Here is a 22180-nt window from a genome sequence, read left to right on the forward strand (position 1 = left end):
GGAATAAAAATAAAGATGGGCGGACACAATAATAGATATGAGGAAAGAATAAAATTTGTACAGTAGCATGTTTACAAATTAGTGCATTGCCTGAATCCGCGTACTCGAAATAGTAAATTAGACAATCCAGTTCTTCGACCCTTCACAAATTTACCTTCAACTGTTTTTCTTCTCTTCGTTCCATTTATTCAGTTCCATTCTTTGCTTTTCGGTTGTACACTTTAATTCCTTATTCACCTTCATTCTCGTGGCTTGCTCGTTTTGCAAAATTATCCCGCAACTTGACTGTTCGTGATACATGCCCGTTAATTGATCGCAAAACAGACTCGTACAAAAGCTGAGACAAATACAATTGAAAAGGATCAGAGCGTCAAAATATATAATTCAAGTCTTACACTAGAGAACACAGAGAGGCAACATAACGGTGCATCTGCCATCATATATTTTCGTACAAATTCCAACGCCAGCATACAAAACCCTCATTTAAATCTGAATATCATAACATCTAACGCTATTACTCAATGGACCAACCATCAGGAGTAGATCAACCTGACAACACGGCAGACTCTGTGTCTAGAAGGACGATTGTCGAAGTGTCACAACTTTTGGAGAATTTTGCGCAAAACGATCCAATTTTTGACAATGAACTTCTTTATCCGACACCAAAGCCCTCAGAGATTGCCAAGTTCGACCCTGTTACTGGCAAATTATCACAGGCTACAATTGAATCAATAGTTACGTATCTAACATCTCCAGAAATTATTGATTACCAGTTCATAGTGGACTTTTTCCTCAGTTTTCGAACATTCATAGACACACTACCGTTAATGGAACTTCTTCTGTGCAGACTAACGTGGTGTCTAAAAGGTTCTCTTTCGGAGGATCCGGAGACGGCAACCATAGGAAAGCTTGCCCTTGTCAGAACTTTTGTCACCATCAGACATTGGATATTAAATCATTTTCAGGACGACTTTCTTAATGACAGACAAATGCGGGAACTTTTCACATCCACAATTAACGAGCTTCCCCATCACGAGTGTTACATTAAAAATGGCGGTCAATCTTCATCTTTGGGATCGAAAGTTCTTGTGAGTTTGAAAAAGAGCTATCTGGTGATGTGCCACATCTTCTGGAACACTGTCTCTCTCGACAAGTTAAAGGATGTTGATATTCTCACCTATCCGATCAAGAGTTACTCATCCATACCTCACACACGGCTTTCAGTGCTTGGACTGAGACAAATCCGTGATCCATCAGTCCGTAGGTCTGGAATTTTATCCATGGTCGAGCAGAACTCATCAAGTTCTGTTAATATGCTCTTGAAAGAGCATTCCAAACAAAATACCAACTCCAATAATACCTTAGAAAGCATAATTCAAGGAAGTTTGCATACCAATTGGAGAAAGGCTACCAGTCTGGGTGCTGCGATGGGTACGAGAGTTTCGCATTCATCAGCAAACAGATATGATAGCATATTTGCGAAAGATAGATTTATACTTCACCCAAAAGCATCGTTGGCATCATTGGGTCCAAAGAATTTGAAAAATGTTAGCCGTGATGGTACAATAGAAAATCTTTACAGCAATGTTCTGGAGCACGTGCAGACCACACCAGTGCAAGGAGTGAAGTCACTTGCTTCCACATCTGGTGATAGAATACCTACGAGTCAAGAAAGTAGGGGTTTCACAGTAGGTGGAAGGCTCGAAGTCTTCAGTGATAGTACAGTTATAAAGATAGCGCCAAGTACACCTTTGAAAAGACTGAACAGTCGTGTAAATGTTATGGCCAGCAAAAAGAAAGAGGCTCGTACTTCGAGAAAAATTGGAAGGTTGACGCATAGTAATACACAGCGAAGAAGGACGAGAATTTTTAGGCACTTGTTTCCTGGCGATTATGGTGTGGGATCCAATGTATTTAATGCTGGTGAAAGTTGCAAAACCGGGGTATCGGAAAGTTCTACTGGTGTATCGAAGTCAGAGGCAAAGCCACACAGATTGTTAAGTCTGAAAAGACAAATTGACACCGCTGGAAAAATCGATGTTTTGAGCAAGAGAGTTCTCACGGACTACGAGACGATACACGAGAATAAGGATAAGATCACACAGGCACGACTAAAGAAAAAGGCATCAATACCTAATATGGCCCAGGAAGAAAGCTATTTTCAGGAATCTCCAACAAAGGGAAAAGGATCAAGCCATGGAACAGCATCCATAGAGTCTTCGGCACTGCTTGCAAACTTTAACAGTAAGTTTGGACCCAATGATTCGAATATCGATAATAGTAGCATTTCTGATGCGATCGATGTAGATAATTCAGCTGTGGAGCAACAAGTGGACGAGTTGGCATCTGCATCGGAGAATCCTGATGATAAACTGTCCTTTAAGACACCGTCTGTTACAATAAACTGGTCGAATTCGCTGGATATTTCGCATTCCACTAGAGATATAGTCGACATGTCTCTTCATCCAACTGGTACAGAGAGGATCGTGGATTCTGAAGTGGCAGCCAGTATTGAGGAAAAACAGATAGAGGAACAAGACAACCAAGAACAGCAAAATGCACCTGAAGATGCTAATGAACAGGCCACGATTTCTACTGATAGGACAAGCTATTATGATACTAAGAGTACGCCACCAGTAAAAATTGATCTTAAACCCATGAAAAGTGCACATGCTTTAGATTTGTCTGATTCTGAATTTTTTTCCTTTGAGTCGGCAGCAAGTCCTATATTATCCAACAGAAGCTCTAAGACGGATGCCAGCGAGAATTTACTACAGCTTGACGATGCCATGTTATCTGCCAACAATGACAAGAATACCAATAGCATGAATTCCACTGTTTCACTTATCAAGGAGAAAAGGAATACCAACATGTCTACTGTGGAAGAAGACGAGACATGCGTGAAAATTCCGAAGGAAACTCAGGAGGTTGTTCACCATGAAGATGTTGCTGGCATAAATGAAGATCATAGCATCGAAGAAATTGTTCAGAAAGCATCTATGAATGAGAATGATGATGATAAAATGTACGGTAGAAATGGTGAAGAGGGAATTAGTGATCATGATGAAGATGCTGAAAGCGGGTCTAAAAGTGCATGCAACATAAAAAGACAGGAAAGCAATCAGCAGGAGAGTCCAAATTCATTTAGAAAGAACTCCTCAGGACTTCGAACGACTGATTCGCTAGATGGTACTTTACCCCTTGGATGCTCTTCTATGATCTCAACACCACCGACTTCTATCAAAGAAGGTAAGAAGAGAATTAAATCCGATGAAACGGACCTTGAAACTGACTTGGACAAGCAGATTTCGGTCAGGGTTATCTCCCGCAACAGCGTTGTGTCATCAAGATCTTACATGACGTATGATTCGTCACTTTCGTCTGACGGATATGTGCAGGACAGGTGTCAATTTTCATCTGCTAAGCTCAGGAAGAAGAATGCATTCAATGATCTCAGAAAAGGATTGGTACATGAAGTGGTGACGGAGGATGATACTCACAATTCACCAGCCCCTCATGAGGATATTGCAGTTCAAGGTAACGGTGATACTGATTCAAGTCCTCATGGAAGTTTACTTCTGGGATCATCCTCGTACAGCTCTTATTCAATTGATTCGCATAATCTTTGTGAACAAATGGCGCTTCCTTTTTACATTGGCGATTTGACTAACGCGAATGTTAATAAGACCGGGATTGCAGTTGACAAGACAGAAACTTCGATTTCTTCCTCCTTATCGCAATCCACCGTATCTAGTGGGCAATGCTCTTCTGATTTGTCCTCATCAGAGAGTCCACAATCATGCCTTTTACCATATCCTGGCATTTCTCAGTCTGCTATTGACGAACTTGCTGCAATCCCAGATAATGAAATAGACTGTAACCCAATCGAATATGCAAGAAGTAAGCTTAAAGGTGAGATGTCGACTGAGAAAAAAGGTGTCCCTGAATTCAATGATAAGAAGGATCTTACACCTCCAATGGAACCAACTCACGAGGAGGATGTTATTAATGGGTCCGGTGAATCGTTGAATACAATGGAAGAGCAGAAATTGGAAGATAGGGTTCATGATTTATTTATTTCATCGAGTCCAAATGCTGTTGAAAAAGGGGAAGATAGCGGGAAAAAACTGTTTAATCACCAAAGGACACCAACATCTGTTTCAGCAGGATCTAGTACAAGACTAAAGTACAGTTCGGTTTCTCTAAAGCATCAACCTAGGAGCACCAGTTCGTTTGATATCGAGTCGTTAAAGCTCACTCCTAAGAAGTTGTTATATGGAACGCCATTGATGAGTGTTCAGGAAGCCATGTATAAGGGTAACCATATACCATTTATCTTAAGTTACGGATCCGACGTCTTATTCAACCAGATGACTCTGATTGAACGAGATCTACTTCTTTCCATTGATTGGAAGGAGATTCTTGACACTAAATGGGACAAGCCAATCAACCCATATAGCTCATGGCTTAGACTTTTGCTTGATAGCGTAGACAAATCTGGTTTAGAGATTATTACGTTGAGATTTAACCTTGTCACTAACTGGATTATATCAGAGATTCTTTTATGCAAAGACTTGGCCGTTCGCGTACTTACAATCTCCAGGTTCATTCACTTGGGAATCGTTTGCAAAAAGAAGCAGAATTATGCCACAATGTTTCAGGTGACCTTAGCATTAACTGCACCAATCATCAAAAAATTGAAATCCACATGGAATGCCATTGATGCGGGAGATCTGTTGGTTTTGAAAGAACTCAAGGATGCTACCTCTCCCGCAAACAATTTCAAGGACATTCGGGATCAAATGGATGTTGCAGTTCCTTCGAAAGGTATAATTCCATTTATTGCCCTTGATTTAAGTGATTTGACAGTTAATTCTGAACGGTCGGACACTATTGCAGTTGCAACGGATACAGATGGAGAAGAGGCTGGTGAACCATATGAGTTAATTAATTTTGATAAGTTTAGAACAAAATGTGGAATATTGAAGAGGATACTGAGACTAATCGACTGGTCGAAGTTGTACAAACTTACCGAAAATAAAGAGGCCCTATCTAAGTGTTTGTACCTCAGTTCGATGAGCGAACAGGAGATGGAATATTGCTATGCACATCTTGATACACCATAGTTGATGCGTGTTTGGGCCTCAACATAGAGTTAAAATAAATTGTATACTAAAGAATATATTAAAATGTATCACGTCTTAGATTTAAGGGTCATAAAATTTTATATACAACAGAGTGAATGTAACTGTATATTAAAGTATAGAAAAGATGCCAATTGCATGTGCGTCTAATGAATTATCTCTGCAAATTTTGAATACAATGAGCGAATAAAATCAAAGGTGAAGCCAGAATGAAGAATATGCTTAACAGTTTTGATGATCAAAACCAAAATTAAGCAGCCAAATATTATAAGTATAATGTTACCCCTAGTCTTTTGGGTAAAAACGTTCCGCTTTTTAACCTGCTCCAAAGCAAGTATTTCCTTTCCAAAAGAAGTTAAAGTTTCCTCGTCCTTCTTCAAACTTGATTTGACAACAGTCAATCTAGCGTTTAGATCATTGAGATTCGTAAACAAATCACTTGATTTGAGCTTTCTCAAGTCATTTTCTTTAATGCTATCAACATCCCCCGAATATGTTTGTATATCTTTAATAGTTGCCTCGAGCTGTCTATTCAGCTCATCGAGCTTTTCATACTTGCTATGGACATCCTCAAATAACTTTGTGTTATCTTCATCAACGCTGTTGATACACTTTGCAAGGTTTGCATTGATCATATCATTAAGATCTTCAAACTTTTTACGTATTTCAGGCGCAATAAAATTTCTTGACGATCCTGACGAGGGTAAGTCAGCAGATGCATAAGAACTTAAGTGAGATGAATCAAGTCCAGAAACATTTTGAGAGTGTCCTGACTCATGTGATATATTCGATTGTGATTGTAATCCAGAAGATAGTGGAAATGATGTCATGCTTTTTAATCTATTATGTGAGGAGGACAATTTGCGATCATCCGGAGTGTCTCCAGAGCTTCTTGAACTCGTATTAACCTGCCCAAACGAATCTCTTGCAAGTAATCTTGGACTATTTGAAGTGCTATCACCAAAGCTGTTTCTTTTACTGGCAAATTCCGAAGAAGATGGGGTGTTTGAAGTCCGCGAGTAGCGTAAAGAAGGAGAAAGAGCTATTGGTGTCATGGAACTGCTCATCAAATCTTCATCCGGTGTATTCATTCTAACAGGTGAATCATAGAACCTCCTGCCTAAAGATGAACTTAAATTCACGGCCGAATGAGACCTCAAATGCCTTTTGTCTGCAGATGATTCTATTGCCGTCAGAAGCAAACTAGCTGTTGAATCTGCTGGTAAATTAGTCATTGAACTTGCTGAACGAGAATGTTTAAATTCAACTCCGTGTACGGATGGATACAACACACTCGAATTGCCATTTTCGGACGTATTACGAGTCTTTCTATCGGAAGATACGTAACTTACCTTCGAGGGAGGATCCAGCATTGGCTCTTCTTGATCCCCAGTTCTCGCATCATAAAAAGGTAGTAAATCATTGGATCCATCGGCAGAACTACTTTGCCCATTTCCGTGCATAAAAAATGGTGCTGCAAGCTTCTTTGTCAGCTTTTTTGCATAGCTGTAAGGTCCATGATGACGATGATGGTGATGACCATTAAAATGATGATGATGATCTTTGTCAGCATTAATCAGGGGGTATTGATATATAACCTCATTCAGACTGTCATTAGGACTATCCCAGCTTTGTGTCTCCGAATTTAGTCCTGAATCTATCGCTTTGTCTGCATCTATGGATTGCGGCATTAATCCAGAGGAAAAATATGTGTCTTCAAATTATTCTATCCGAACGAAAAATACAATTCTGATGCTAGATGAATGAGCCCAGCTAACTTCAACAATGAATCCCTTTTCTCTATGAAACTTAAATAAACGCTATTACTTTATATATGACAACGTATTTTTTATTGGAATCTGTGTGAGTGCAACTAATAGTAAAGAAAATGTGAAGTTTATTTACCACCTTTCTTATTCTACTGGAGACTTCGACTTCCGCAAAAGCCTCCTATTCTTGTCGCGTCGATGGACCCAAATTAAAATTCCCGTCGTCTCTCGTGGTCAGAATGTGAACAAAACAAAAGAAAACAAAGAACGCGCTCAAGATTCGCGACTGACAGCAACGGCCAGATATGTAAATATCCAGAAATCACCAGATCGACAGAGGAAAATCAATCGGACATTTGTTCGTGTTGTATGAACATTTGAAATCGGGAATATTTGAATCAATGAATTGCAGAAAACTAAATCCTCAGGTACTATACACAGGCACTTACTCCTGTATGTTTAATAGTGGAAAACTTAGAAATGGCCTCAAATCTTCTCTGTGTATATTTCAGGTAAGGACCTAAAATGTTAGCGGAAGCCTAGATCTCAAATCATTTTAATCCGAAAAAGTATTTTGCGACTGCATGTTCGTTATGATTAATTTAAAAGCACACATAATACTGACCGGCTGTGTATTGGAAAGCATGAACAGTAACAATTGATCACTTTTTCATCCCTATTCACTATGATCTGCTTCATTCTTTTCGATCATTTTTTGTCCTGTTTTCACTTTGAATTTTCGTATTATTTTTGTCCCTCCTGAATTTTTTTGGAATAGAAGCACCTCAATCTTGAATAAACCCACTACTACTTGATGAATAAAAAATTTCCCTGTTTTCACTAAACAAAGTGTCTTTTTTTTTCTTGTTGTTGTCCTTCGAAAAGCAAAAAAAAAATATAAATAAAAAAAGCGTGCTACCTAACTGCTAACTTGCACTTCCCTCTCCTACCAATTAAAGCCTGTCTCTTTCCCATTACAGCATATTTTAAATTGTCAGTCGAAAGATTGCAGTTTGCGTTTTGTCCGCTAATTAATACTACTTTCAGCTGTAAATATTAAGTGGCGTGTTCAATCGTTGTTAGAATATTTACTACCTTTGATCCGACACAGATCAACAATTTTTATTCATTTCTCACCTGAAACAATCTAAGGCAAAAAGTAACAATCTCTGATTTAGCAGATTTTCTGGAAGATCTGCAAATATGGCATCCAACTTCGAACCAGGAACTCGATGCTGGATTCCTGATGAGGCTGAAGGTTGGCTTGGAGTGGAAGTTAAAGAAGTTACCCATGAAAACAAGAAGTATCAACTTCATTTGATTACAGATGATGGTTCGAACGAAATTAATTTGGAGTTACCATCACTCGATGATGGCACTAAAAATCTTCCTTTACCAAGAAATCAAGTTGAAGCTGTTGAGGATCTTACAGAGCTCTCTCATTTGAATGAACCTTCGGTTCTTAATGCTATTCGAACACGTTATGCGCAGTTGAATATATACACATATTCCGGAATTGTTCTTATAGCTATCAATCCCTTCCAAAGGAACGATGAGCTCTACTCTCAACATAGAATACAGAGGTACGCGTTCAAGCGTCGCGGTGAAGAGGAGCCACATTTATTTGCAATTGCTGAAGAAGCTTATAGATGTATGATAAATGAACGTCAGAATCAGTCGATCGTCGTTTCCGGTGAATCTGGTGCCGGTAAGACTGTTTCGGCTAAATATATTATGAGATATTTTGCATCTGTTGAGACAGATGAAAAGAAGCATGACATGTCTGATACCGAAAAGCGTATTTTGGCCACGAATCCTATTATGGAGTCATTTGGTAACGCCAAAACCACACGAAATGATAATTCATCCCGATTTGGTAAATACTTGGAAATTCTTTTCGACAAAGATGTTGTGATTTGCGGTGCAAGAATTAGAACATATCTTTTGGAGAGATCTAGATTGGTGTTCCAGCCCAAAACCGAAAGGAACTACCACATTTTTTATCAGATAATGGCTGGACTCGATGCTGACACAAAGAAAGAATTTGGTTTGTCTTCAATTGATGATTTTCATTACTTAAATCAAGGAGGTGCTCCGATCATCGACGGCGTTGATGACAGTAAAGAGTTTGAAGAAACTTGCCGAGCCCTATCATTGGTTGGCATCGATGAAGTTAAGCAGAAGGATATCTTTAAAATCCTTGCCGGTTTGCTGCACATCGGTAACATTAATATTCAGAAGACTAGATCGAGCGCAATCCTCTCTTCTGATGATCCAAACTTGCAAAAAGCAAGTGAATTATTGGGATTGGATGCGGAGAATTTTGGTCGTTGGATCATCAAGAAGCAAATCAATACGCGTTCCGAGAAGATCATCTCAAACTTGAACTATGAACAGTCTGTTGTTGCCAGAGATTCTGTTTCCAAGTTTATATATGCGTCATTATTTGACTGGCTCGTTCAATTTATTAATGCTGATCTATGTTCGCCTGAGCTAGAGGACAAGATTGCAACATTTATCGGTGTGTTGGATATTTACGGTTTCGAGCATTTCAAAAAGAACTCGTTTGAACAATTCTGTATCAATTATGCCAACGAAAAGTTACAACAGGAGTTCACACAGCACGTGTTTAAGCTTGAGCAGGAGGAGTACGTTAAAGAGGAGATTGAATGGTCGTTCATAGAGTTTTCGGATAACCAGCCATGTATCAATGTGATTGAGGGCAGACTTGGTGTTTTGGATCTTTTGGATGAGGAAGCTCGTCTGCCTTCTGGTAATGATCAGCAGTGGATTGATAAGATGTATCAGTCGTTACTTAAGAAACCCACGGACGATGTTTTCCACAAGCCACGTTTCAGTAATGACAAGTTTATTATTTCTCACTATGCTTTGGATGTGACTTATGATTCGGAAGGTTTTATCGAGAAAAATAGAGATACTGTGTCTGACGGGCAACTGGAGACATTGAAGGCCACTAAAAATGAGTTACTGGCCGATATCCTATCTACTCTTGAAAAGAAGACCGAGAGCTTAGATAAGAAGCCAAAACGGAATAGAAGAATGGGAGCAATGAGGAAGCCAACGCTTGGAAATATCTTCCGTTCATCTTTGATCGATCTTATGAAGACAATCAATTCCACCAATGCGCACTATATCAGATGTATAAAACCAAACGAGGCGAAAAAGGCCTGGGAGTTTGATCCACTGATGGTTCTTTCCCAGTTAAGGGCATGCGGTGTTTTGGAGACCATTAAAATTTCTTGTGCGGGATTCCCTTCGAGATCCACATATCTGGACTTCTTGGTGAACTTTGCAGTTCTCCTTCCTACAGAAGAAAGAGAGCAGTTTTTGAGGGGTGAGGGAACTGTCGAGGAAGCGAAGGCAGCAACCAGAAAGTTGCTGAGTGACAAGATTAATGACGATCACAAGTACCAGATCGGTAAGACCAAGGTGTTCTTTAAGGCAGGAATACTTGGTGTGCTGGAAAAGATGAGGTCGCACAAGATCAGAGACTCTGCTATAATAATACAAAAGAATATGCGTGCTCACTATATCCGCAAGCAGTATTTGGAGGCTATTAGTTCGTTATACTCGGCCCAGGCTGCTATTAGGGGATATTTGGCAAGATCTAGAATTAGCAGGATGTTAAAGACCGAGTCTGCAATCAAGATCCAATCGTTGATTAGAGGAAGTGTTGTGAGATCCCAGTTCAACAAGGCAATATACTCCTTGGTCTTGCTTCAGGCTGCACTTCACGGTGCATATGTAAGGAACGACATTCTCAGAAGCGTGAGATACCATTCAGCAATCTCCATTCAGTCTGCACTTCGTGGATTTTCTGCCAGAAAAAGATATCAGCACGTTGTCCATTCGGCCATTGTCATTGAATGTTGTGGCCGGAGATTGTTGGCTAAGAAGAAGTACAATAAGCTCCGTGCTGAAGCAAAGTCTTTGAACAAGATGAAGGAGGTTCAGTATGGCTTGGAGAACAAGGTGATTGAGTTGACGCAGAACCTCACAAATAAGGTCGAAGAGAACAGGAAGTTGATGTCTCAGATCGAGGAGTTGCAGCAAGTCCTAGCCACGACTAGAGACCAAGAGACAGAGTTGAAGCAGAAGCAGGTTAAGATGTCCACTGAGTACAACACAGAGATCTCGGGTCACCAGAAGAAGGTTGCGGAATTGAATGACCAGATCTCGCAGTTGAAGCATGAGTACGAGGATGCCAAGGTGAAGGTGGAGGAAATGACTAAGGCACAGTCTAATTTGAGAGAAGAGCTCACGAAGAATGTCGAGGACTTGAAGAAGGCACAGGATGAACTTGATTCGAGCAAAAAGGAGAATGAAACTCTTCACGGATCTATCGAAAGGCTTCAAAAGGACCTCGACAGCTTACAGAAGAGACTTGCCACCGCTGCAGTTGCTGGTGGTGCTGCTGATGCATACGTGTCTTCCACAAGTTCGTCACCTGTGCGTAGAAATGTTCCTAGATCACCAACAACAGGAAACTTTGAGCCACGCCCAGCTTCCATATTTGCAACTGCAAGTAAGGAAGAAAACAGTTTGGAGGCCATCAATACGGAGCTTTGGACTTTACTTAAGGATGCCAAGACTCTTCATAAGGAAGTTGTTGAAGGCTTGCTAAAGGGACTTCGCTTGCCAGCAGCTTCTGTTGCTTCTGAGCTAACGAGGAAGGAGGTTTTGTTCCCTGCCAGAATCATAATCATTATCATTAGCGATATGTGGCGTTTAGGTCTGACACACGAGTCTGAGACATTTCTCGGCGAGGTTTTGTCTGTCATTCAGGGAATTGTTGGCTCTCTTAAAGATGACGATGTTATCGCCCATGGCTCGTTCTGGTTAACAAATGTCCATGAGCTTTACTCATTTGTTGCATATGCTCAATCTACTATTATCGGAAACGATGCCATCTCCAAGGACATGACGGACTCAGAATACGATGAGTACCTCAAGTTGGTTGCAGTGGTCAAGGAGGACTTCGAGTCTCTTTCCTACAACATCTATAACATGTGGATGAAGAAGATGCTCAAGGGTCTAGAGAAAAAATGTATATCAGCAGTTGTCTTGGCCCAGGCGTTGCCAGGATTTGTTGCACCTGAGTCTCCATCACCTCTCATTTCCAAGATGTTCCATAATGAGCCTAAGTACAAGATGGATGACGTGCTTACGTTTTTCAATACCGTGTACTGGTCTCTGAAGGCATACTTTGTTGAGCCTCAGGTTATTAATAACGTCATCATAGAACTTCTTAAGTTTGTGGATGCCGTCTGCTTCAATGATTTGATTATGAGAAGAAACTTCCTCTCGTGGAAGAGAGGCCTCCAGTTGAACTATAATGTTACCAGACTGGAAGAATGGTGCAAAGCGCATGATATCCAAGATGGTTCTACATACCTGGCGCATTTATTGCAGGTTTCCAAGTTGCTACAGCTTAGAAAGAATACCCCAGATGACATTGAAATCATCTATGAGATATGTTACGCTTTGAGACCGGTCCAAATTCAGAAGTTGATATCCCAGTATCATGTTGCAGATTACGAGACCCCAATATCGCCTGTTGTGACAAAGGCTTTGGCTGATCGTGTCAAGAAGGAAGGTGGATCAACTGATTTCTTTGAGCCATTGAATGCGGAGGGTCATTTCGAAGATCCATTCCGTCATATTGAGCTTAGACCTTTCCACCGTGTCGAGGCATATGTTCCAGCATGGTTGAATGTTCCAGTTATCAGAAGAATAGTCGAGTTGGTTACAAAGAACGCTACTATTCAGGAAGCCCTACAAAAGCAACAGGTGCTTAAGCAAGAAGAGAAGGAGGTGGAAGTTTTACAAAGAGTTAGAGAGGAAACTGAGAGCTACGTGGATGGAAATGGGTTTTAATATTGATGTGACCTTAGTTGTATGCGGCTATAGAGATCAATTACTGGTTGTGTTTTCTGTCATTCAGTTTTCTGTTGCTTTTACTTCCTTCTGCGGGAGAGTCTTTAAATTTATTTGATTCTTTATAGTTGCGCAATTTTTGTTCTGTGTTAGTTGAAGAAATAAAAAGTAACCAAAAAGGTAGGTAATTTGATTTGAATAAATGGTCCCTGATTTTAAAAAAGATGCTATCAATTTAATGTTGACTGAGTAAACCCTGGATTTAGCTTGAACTATAAATAATTTCTACACTTTAGTTTGCACATTTGTTCAATTTTCGCTTCTTGAGTAATGTACAAAAGAAGTAACTGGTGTGAATAATCACCAATACCCCCACGTGCAACAAAAACACAAGACAATTAAAGAAACATAAAAGAGGTACGAAATAGCAATATGGTTCCAAAAAGGTTGATAACGCCTATTAAAAAAAATATTCAAGGAAGTGACACCAATTGAAGCGGGAAATAATAATTCCAACCTAAATCATTTTCTGTTCAATGGACCGTCCTTCCCTCATTTGCTGAAATGAACCGCAATTGGAACAATAATCACAATTAAAAGAATTATAATGACCAAAATGATACATAGCTTGAGCTTCATATTCTTCTTCCACATATCTTTCCGCACCTGGTTTGCCGATCTGTTAAACATCTTGGCATTATTACTAAGCTCATTGGCCCTGGTGTCCATATCCTCTAAAGTTTCGCCTCGCTGGTTAATTGCCTCCAAGTTATTTCTCATTATACCAGCAGTTTCATCTAGCGTATTTTGCAAGTTATGTAGTTTGGCATGCGATTCATCTGTAGCTTTTGATGCACCAATATTTGCATTTTCTGAGCCTGATGCTGATTGCTGGGCCTCTTTGGCCGCATCATCCCCAAATGGATTATATGGATCATACGGTTGCGCGCTGGACATCTTATGTAAAGTTTAAATATCCAATATGAGATTCGCAATCCAATTCCGGCCTTTAATTGCCACAATTCAGTGCAAGATTGCGAAAAGTAGCCGATGGCAAGATACCAACAGTTAGATTAATGTTCAGTAGGTGACACCTGTGTGCGAAAAAAAAAATAATAAAATAAATGACAAGAAAATGCGATACCAAAAATAAAGAACATAGGTCCTATAAAATTATTTATTGCTCGCCGCGACGCTTTTAGACTATTTCAACCAGCGCTTCATATGTTGACATTTTAGTTTCACAGTTGGTTAGTATTTAATGATGGTTTGTTTTAATAAGCATCGGGTAAACTCGTATCGACTCTTCCTTTATATCCTCTCTTATCTTTTTGAATAGCTGTTATATAAAGCGTATGCTTTTCAGGCAGAAGAGTTAATATTGAAAATCAAAGCAAACACCAGTCTCATCTTCCATTATGTCCGCATTTCTTCCACATCTTAGAACCGGTTGGCATGTTGATCAAGCCATTCTATCAGAGGATGATCGATTGGTGGTGATCCGTTTTGGGCGTGATTCAGATCCAGCTTGCATGCTAATGGATGAACTATTATTCAAAATATCTGGTCCTGTGTCGCAGTTTGCTGTTATTTATCTCTGTGATATTGACAAGGTTCCCGACTTCAATGAGATGTATGAGTTATACGATCCGATGACAGTTATGTTCTTTTACCGTAACAAGCATATGATGTGTGACTTTGGTACCGGAAATAACAATAAGCTGAATTTTGTGGTATCTTCAAAGCAAGAGCTCATCGATATCATAGAAACTATTTATCGAGGCGCAATCAAGGGCAAAGGTCTTGTGGTATCTCCAAGGGATTATGGTAAGGTAAGAAAGTCGTAAAGAATCTCAGAAAAGACATGTTCCTAAAAAGGGGATTTAGGCCCTCTATATTAAATTTACTGGAATGTCAGTCAAGATAGCGCTGCAGTATTTCGACATAGAGCGCCGTTAATACAAGCAGATAATATATAAGTTTGCGTGTTCTTCCAACATCTAAGTGCACAAGTAATTGATGAATATGCCAGGCAGAAACTGCCAACAGAGAATTAGTTAAATAAATAATCAGGTAGAGATGAGTAAACAGGCAATGTGAGCAGTGTGAAAAAAAAAAAATCTAGCGAAAAAGGTTGATAAGTCTGTTATCTTGATTCACTCTATCTCCCGCAAATATCCTCTGTAAACCAATTAAAGCAGTATATTGTTCCCTTTGTCAAGCTTCACAAAATAAGGCAATTATAAAATGACAAAGTCCAGTGGTCAAATGCCATCCTCACTGGAGGATGATCCATTAGACGGGTAAGTGAAAATGAAAATTCCCTAAGAGTGCTAAGCAACATACTAACCGAAAAGCGATTTTATTTGTTTCCTATAGTATGACACCATTTCAAAAAGTTTTATACAGATCAAAGCAGCAACCATTGGTTCCATTAGGATGTCTTGGTACCACAATTGCCGTTATATTAGCGGCCAAAGGAGTGAGAACTGGTGATTCCAGAAGTGCACAGAAATGGTTCAGATGGAGAGTTGGTTTGCAGGGGTTGACACTTGTGGCCTTATTGTTTGGATCATATTATTACGCAGATAATTACAAAAAGCAAACGAAGACCCAAGAAGAATTGAACATCGAAAAGGCTAAAATGAGGGAAAAACTTTGGGTGGAAGAGTTGGAAAGAAGGGATGCGGAGATTAAAGATAGGCAGAGACGGGCAGCACTGGCAAGAAAACACAGAGTTGAAGAGGAGAAATAGGGATGAAAAGACTTTAATGAAATGGCTTTTCATTAATGACTTTTATATTGCGCACAATTCTTTTTACACTTGTGTTCATGTTATTTATTAGGAACATTCCTTGAAGTTTGTTTAGCTTTATACTTGTATCCATTCAATTGATTGAGTTTTTGTAGTTTAATGTTGTGGTTGGTGAATTTATGCTAAGCGTACTCATCGCCTAAGCGTCGAGTATGTGATATTTTTGTCAGTTCATTGATTATTGCTTTTTTTTTTTTTCTTAGCACTTCCCCACACAAGCTGCAAATGTTCATGGGTCTCAGTCATATTGTCCATATAACCTTGGTAATGTTTCTGGATGTCTTCCCAACGGATAGCTTCCAACATCATATTTTCATTTATTAGACAAGATACAATTCAATCATTCTTTAACGAGAGTTTTTGCTTTTCATTATTCAGATGCTCTCAAAACGATTACTTTCCAATGCAGCCCGATTTACTGAATTTTCATCTTGTAAGGTGCGACAATATTCACATACGACAGATCACCCTATAAAGCAAGACGTTACAGGTAACGGTAAGCCATCATCTTCAACAAATGATAATCTAACAATAGCTAATAAACAGCGGTTGTATATGCTTGACACATTCTCTCCTGGGTCACCTTTTTTTCTTCCTAATGGAACACGAATTATCAACAGACTTGTGAAGTTCATGAAATTACAACAATCAAAGCAGGATTTCACAGAGGTCATAACACCGTTAATATTTAAAAAAGATCTTTGGGAAACATCTGGACATTGGCAACATTATAAGGAGGATATGTTCAAGGTTGAGAGTAACGATACATCGAAAATGTCGACTGAGGAAGCAAATGATGTGTATGGACTCAAGCCGATGAATTGTCCGGGACATTGCCTCATTTTTAAGAGATTTGCAAGGTCGTACAAAGAACTCCCAATTAGACTAAGTGACTGGTCCAGTTTGCATAGAAATGAGGCAAGCGGTGCATTGAGTGGACTTACCAGGGTGAGAAGGTTTCATCAGGACGATGGCCATATATTTTGTACTAGAAGTCAGGTTTCTGGAGAAATCGAAAAGACATTGAAACTAATTAAACTTTGCTATAGTGTATTCGGGTTTAACGATCTTAGTATGGTTTTGTCCACAAGACCACCAGATAAATTTATTGGTAAAATCGGAGAATGGGACCAAGCTGAAAAAGAATTGGGAAAAGTGCTTGATAAAACTGTGGGAGCACATAAATGGTCTGTTAATGCTGGAGATGGCGCATTCTATGGACCAAAGATAGATATTCTGCTCTCAGATAAGTATGGCAGAAAAAGTCAGGTTGCAACCATTCAATTGGATTTCCAGCTTCCTCAAAGGTTCGGGTTGAAATATCAGGGTGTCAATGATACGCTTGAGATACCCATTATGATTCACAGAGCCGTCTTCGGTTCTGTCGAAAGATTTTTCGCTATGCTCATAGATCATTATGGTGGTAAATGGCCCTTCTGGTTATCACCCAGACAGGCTGTGATCATTCCTATCAGTGACACACATGCTGCCTATGCTCATAAACTTCGAGAAAGGCTAAGTAACGAGAGACATGATTTCAGCTTTCCCTCAAAGCTATCGGACGAGCGTTTTTATGTAGATGTTGATGATAGGAACTCCACTGTTGGGTTTAGAACTAAGGACGCCATTTCTAAGGCATATAATTTTATTATTATGGTTGGTGATAAAGAAATCAACGGTGGAAAATTTGCCATCAGACCAAGAAACAGCAGGAAGGTGCAGCTTTTGACTGCGGAGGAAATTTCGAAAATGTTCCACCATCTAATGGAAAATTATAAATAATTGTCTTTGGAAGAAGGACCACAAGCTTGATGCTGAAATATATTTAATGTCGTCATTGATCTGTATATAACAATTCATTTAATCTACGTTCAGTTGATCGTTACTTAAATTAAGCTTCCGTAAGGCCTCATTTACCGACTCTCTTGTAGGATTAGGTGTCGGATCTCTTTGTCCTTTGAGATTGATTTCTATTCTTAAAGGAGAACTATTGATGATTTTAGCAGAGACCAAGTTCTCGGGCAAAAAATCGCCATGAGCCTTGAGAAACATCGTTTTCTTCTCTGAATCTTCCCGAATAATAGCAGACAGATTTTGCTTGAAGTTATCAATTATATTTTCTATTTTCGTTTCTGTTTCTGACCTTCTTTGCATCTCCAAGATTAATGTATAATATGCAGCAACAAATCCGCTAAAGTCGTCAATGTAATTGCTAATTGTACCCTTGAGCTTATTTATCTCTGCTAGCTTATTCTGAATGTGTTGTTCAATAGTCTGGAAGTTATTTAACTGCTCTATTAGGCGATGCTCTCCAAATGTCCTAAGGCTTTGGATGAATTTTTCGACATGCTCAAAGTAATTATGAAATATGTCAACATTCTTCACCAGTTCTTTGCAATTCATAACCAAATTATCCCGGTCATTTTTTAGGTAGCTCATTGCTTGGGGTAATTCCTCGGTGTCTTCCTGCAATACTCGATAAAGTTCGTCCTTCTCATCTTGTGACATACCGTCTTCCGATAGCATACTAGATCCCTTAACGCATTGATCGTAATGATTATTAAAACTTTTAAGTATTGAAACCATATCCAGTTCCAACTCTTTATCTATCTTTAGCAAGCGTGAGATGGAATCTTGTTGTTCTTTTTTACCCCGAGCGGTAGGGAAATGAGCCTCCAAGGCCTTGAACTCGTTATCCAAATTATCAAGATCTGATCCTAATCTGATCATTAACGCATCAACCCTGCTACTTTTTGTAAGATCATCCATCTCCTTTAAAGCAAGATCAACATTCTCCAGTAGCAGTTTGACGTCCTTTTCTGAAATATAATAAATCAATGGCGGTTTATTCACATCAAACGAACTATCCACTTTTATTATTTTCATCTCCTCTATTTTTGCATCTAATGTTTTCAGTTGGTTCTTTATATCCTTCTTCATTCCTTCCTTCCTGCTGATGACTCCACTCAAATTTAACTTTAGACTATCCTTAATTATACCCAAAAGTCTTAATTGTTGCTTAATAGCATCCATGTAAAATCTTAGTTTTGGTAATTGATTATCCCTGAATGCAAGTTTCGTTGTACTTAAGTTAATATAATTATTCGCATCATCACACACTTCTTTTGCTTCTGTAAGTTGTTTTAATGCATGTTCCGTCCATGTATTAATACTTGAGGTATCATTCATCTTTGGTCAAAAGTCATCATACATCTTTCTAACTAAAAAATAATAAAGATCAATCTAAGAAGGGAGGGGCTTTTTCTTATCAGTATCGCTATTTGAATGATTTCCCGAACGTACGCTTGGGTCAATTGACGCGCCGATTAAACATTTTTTCTTGTTGTGGTAAGGGATCGACATGGAATTGTGATTTAAACGACCCGATTCTCACCACACTAAACTACATTGAAAATACTTGGGATAATTTTAGTTGTAACAAATAGATAATTAGATTAACTCCGAAGACAGGTTACTCTAGTAAAATTGTTATAAATAATGACGTCTCCCTTTTCAAATATTATGTAAATCGAGGATAAGGGATTGATATTCCTGAGGTATACAACTAAATTGAGGGACAAAAAGATGACACCCAAAAGATAAGAAGAAAAATGACTACTTTTTATGGAACAAAACGATATAGTATTCTAAACATTTTCATTTGGCTTAAGCAGTTCCCCACTCGCTACTTCCCCATGTTCTGATACCAAGATCAAAGTCCAAAGAGTTAAAGTAATCACCAATGTAGTTATCTGGTGCATAAGTCCCATTGTTGTACACTTCGAAGTTCCTTAGGATATCCTTAATCAAAGGTCTAGATGCGACAACAAGATTTGTCAATGAGGCAGAAATTCCGCCTTGGTACACATCATCAAAGAAATAAGTGGTGTTTCTTCCAGTGTAATCATCGGAATAAGTGAAATCAGAGCAGGTTCTCAAAACGACAATCCTGCTGAAATCAACCAAACCAAATCTTGCGGCCCGAACCATTGCCTCCATTGTGGCGCTATCCTCCTGCTGAGTGGCACAATATTCGGCAGTACCATTTGTTATAAGTTTGGTATAGTTTGCAAAAGACTCATCAAGATCCTCTCCAAACCAGTAAGTATCCGAAGTCAAGGAGTCGCATTTCACGACCCGAGGGGTCGAATTAGCCGGAGCATAATCATAAGTCTCTCTGAAAGCCTCGTTTGCCTTAGTTCCGTTGTCTAAATGGACTTTTGCGGCCAACTCAACAGCTCTATTTCTTAGAGCTGCATTCAATTCAAAGATTTCAGTTCCATAAATATTCTCAGGGTATTCGGTATAGTTGTCAGTGCCGAATGGGAAGTAGCCTGTGGTCCAGTTTTCAGGCATTTCCCTTGCATCAACTTCGTATTCCAAAATCTGAATAATATATCTCGAAAAAGTTGCATCTGCTAAAGTAGCAACTCTTGGGGAGCAACCAGCAATTCCTGCGATAATAAAGAATGTTTGTGAAAGGTCGAAAAGAGGGTTCATGGTCAAGGATGAAATAGTGACTGCAGCATTAATTTCACCCTCACCCGTAGTGACTTGACACATATCATAATCCTCGGTACATTTAACAGTTGGATAAATGGTAGAAAGGCCAGGAACAGTTATGTTATGAGTAAAATTGTAAGTCTCTAAAAATGGCTCTCTTTCAAGAGTGAACATGTTAATGATAAACACCTTAGGACTGTGAATGGCATTTTCCTCATACCAAACCTTGTTAAGGCCAGATGTCTGTGCCGGAAAAGGGGCCGTAAAAGTTGTTGTGTGGTTCACAACAACTGTACCCGGATGGTAGGTGATATTATCATTTTTAGCGAGAACGGCAGTAACGAAAGCCAGAACAAAAGAGAGAAATATCATTTTGGAGTGATGAAACTCAGTTTAGTGGCTATGCACGGATGGGGGTAATGGTCGATGACGTTCAACATATTTTGCAAGCTTTAATTACGGAATGCAGTTTGTGGATATGATCACAAATATATGCATATTTATATACAAGGGAAGCATGGTTGTGTGGGTCTGGTATAATCGGGAATCCGTGTACAATTGAAGCGGCATTAAACAAGATAACTGAATGCCCCCTTTGCAGAAAGAATGAATTTTTTGATCGAAGAAAGCAAACTTGTCTTGATAAAGAATACAAAAGAAAAATATTTGAACTTGATCAGTGCCGAAGATTTATGTCAAATAACTAGAAAGATACAGATACAGTGCTATTGATAAGACTTGAATGTAAAAGCATCTGTTAACCGCTTTGATTTATGCTTTTTCCTATTTGGGACTAACTTTCTTTCATTACTTTTTTTTCATTTCATTTGTTATTTGTCCAAGAAAACAGTTAAATAAGCAACGGAGTCAAAATAATTGGATTGGTGGTAAAGAACAATTGCTATGAACAAGGGGGAGAGGTGAATACCTTTCTAGTATATTGAACACAGACGACATAATACAATATATTTTTATGGTATTTTTTTAGAACACATACGCACATAATATAAATTTATCATGTATACTGTAGAAGATTTCATACAGTAATTGTTCTACTGATAAATTTTTGCGGTACTCATTGGATTCTTGACAGCCTCAATTGTTAGGAATTTTGTTGAAAAAAAATAAAAATAGCACTTCTCACTCTGCGGACTCGAATAGAGTCTTCCAATAGAGCATAATTACAGACTATACAGATGAAGTTGCGATCTCGGTTGTAAAGAGAGGTTGACAGCGACTAAAATTCTTGCATATAAATGTAAAAATTTATTAAGTTCATGATTTATGTAAGATTTGGACACAATGCCTTTAATATATCGTTGTTCGTACAGGGCTGTTTGCTAATAAATGTGAAAGTTCCCAGTATTTTGATTGCACAGATAGCAAATTTTCATTTGTGCGGCTGATTTTTCATAGTTCTGACTTCTGACAGCAATATTCCTCAGAAAAACCATAACTAATGAAACACAAATGTAAAAAAAAATAATAATAATCCTTGTTTCTTGGTCCTAATGTCTTTAAGATGAACCGTTCTGTTATCCAGAAAATTAATATTTTAATTATTTCTTGAGTCTTGCTTCGTCCACTAAGGAGGATGGTGTTTTGATGACTCAGTTCAATTCACATTTTTGAATTTAACATTTATACGCGCCAAGCATAATTGCTAGATTTGATAAATTTTATTTAATTAAAGAATAAAGAGAGCTCTCACATAGCCACACGGTAACCAACTACATTATTGAATTAACTCTAAAGTATTTAATGTACTCATATACACAAACGAGTAATGTCTTTTCCAGCAGATTCTTACTTTCAGTTTTGCAGTCTCCGGTGAGTCTGCCGATTTCATATAACTATTTACGTCTCGTAAAGATCTGGGGAAAATCCGGCTTCGGTGGTGGGGCGGGCTATCACCAAAAAAAATTTCTCCGTGTATTTCGGTCATCTCACAATTAATGTCCCTCGGAGGAAATTTCAACACTCTATTATCAGACTACTGTAAATGTTAATACAATAATGTTCCTCGGTGCTAGTAAACATCTTTTGAAGCT

General features: G+C 38.8%; 9 protein-coding genes across 9 annotated transcripts; 5 read left to right on the forward strand and 4 right to left on the reverse strand.

Annotated features, from left to right (window-relative positions):
* Positions 1-521: 521 nt before the first annotated feature.
* Positions 522-5126, forward strand: BRETT_002173 (uncharacterized protein; the record flags this gene model as incomplete). The annotated part of the gene is made up of 1 exon (XM_041280711.1): positions 522-5126. One exon carries the CDS (start codon positions 522-524, stop codon positions 5124-5126), a length of 4605 nt encoding a protein of 1534 aa, XP_041138502.1.
* Positions 5127-5290: 164 nt separating this feature from the next.
* Positions 5291-6835, reverse strand: BRETT_002174 (uncharacterized protein; the record flags this gene model as incomplete). Its single annotated transcript, XM_041280712.1, has 1 exon — positions 5291-6835. The coding sequence occupies one exon, from the start codon at positions 6833-6835 to the stop codon at positions 5291-5293; it is 1545 nt and encodes a 514-aa protein (XP_041138503.1).
* A 1281-nt stretch (positions 6836-8116) lies between these two features.
* Positions 8117-12811, forward strand: MYO2 (Myosin type-2 heavy chain 1; the record flags this gene model as incomplete). The annotated part of the gene is made up of 1 exon (XM_041280713.1): positions 8117-12811. One exon carries the CDS (start codon positions 8117-8119, stop codon positions 12809-12811), a length of 4695 nt encoding a protein of 1564 aa, XP_041138504.1.
* Positions 12812-13363: 552 nt separating this feature from the next.
* On the reverse strand, positions 13364-13768 carry BRETT_002176 (uncharacterized protein; the record flags this gene model as incomplete). Its single annotated transcript, XM_041280714.1, has 1 exon — positions 13364-13768. The coding sequence occupies one exon, from the start codon at positions 13766-13768 to the stop codon at positions 13364-13366; it is 405 nt and encodes a 134-aa protein (XP_041138505.1).
* Positions 13769-14229: 461 nt separating this feature from the next.
* Positions 14230-14658, forward strand: DIB1 (U4/U6-U5 snRNP complex subunit dib1; the record flags this gene model as incomplete). Its single annotated transcript, XM_041280715.1, has 1 exon — positions 14230-14658. One exon carries the CDS (start codon positions 14230-14232, stop codon positions 14656-14658), a length of 429 nt encoding a protein of 142 aa, XP_041138506.1.
* Positions 14659-15058: 400 nt separating this feature from the next.
* Positions 15059-15566, forward strand: BRETT_002178 (uncharacterized protein; the record flags this gene model as incomplete). The annotated part of the gene is made up of 2 exons (XM_041280716.1): positions 15059-15114; positions 15191-15566. The coding sequence occupies 2 exons, from the start codon at positions 15059-15061 to the stop codon at positions 15564-15566; spliced, it is 432 nt and encodes a 143-aa protein (XP_041138507.1).
* A 438-nt stretch (positions 15567-16004) lies between these two features.
* On the forward strand, positions 16005-17408 carry BRETT_002179 (uncharacterized protein; the record flags this gene model as incomplete). The annotated part of the gene is made up of 1 exon (XM_041280717.1): positions 16005-17408. The coding sequence occupies one exon, from the start codon at positions 16005-16007 to the stop codon at positions 17406-17408; it is 1404 nt and encodes a 467-aa protein (XP_041138508.1).
* Positions 17409-17486: 78 nt separating this feature from the next.
* Positions 17487-18815, reverse strand: BRETT_002180 (uncharacterized protein; the record flags this gene model as incomplete). Its single annotated transcript, XM_041280718.1, has 1 exon — positions 17487-18815. The coding sequence occupies one exon, from the start codon at positions 18813-18815 to the stop codon at positions 17487-17489; it is 1329 nt and encodes a 442-aa protein (XP_041138509.1).
* Positions 18816-19292: 477 nt separating this feature from the next.
* BRETT_002181 (uncharacterized protein) lies at positions 19293-20501 on the reverse strand (the record flags this gene model as incomplete). The annotated part of the gene is made up of 1 exon (XM_041280719.1): positions 19293-20501. The coding sequence occupies one exon, from the start codon at positions 20499-20501 to the stop codon at positions 19293-19295; it is 1209 nt and encodes a 402-aa protein (XP_041138510.1).
* Positions 20502-22180: the final 1679 nt, after the last annotated feature.

This window comes from Brettanomyces bruxellensis, chromosome 9 (genome assembly GCF_011074885.1).
Source record: "Brettanomyces bruxellensis chromosome 9, complete sequence".
In the NCBI taxonomy this organism is placed as follows: Eukaryota; Fungi; Ascomycota; class Pichiomycetes; order Pichiales; family Pichiaceae; genus Brettanomyces; species Brettanomyces bruxellensis.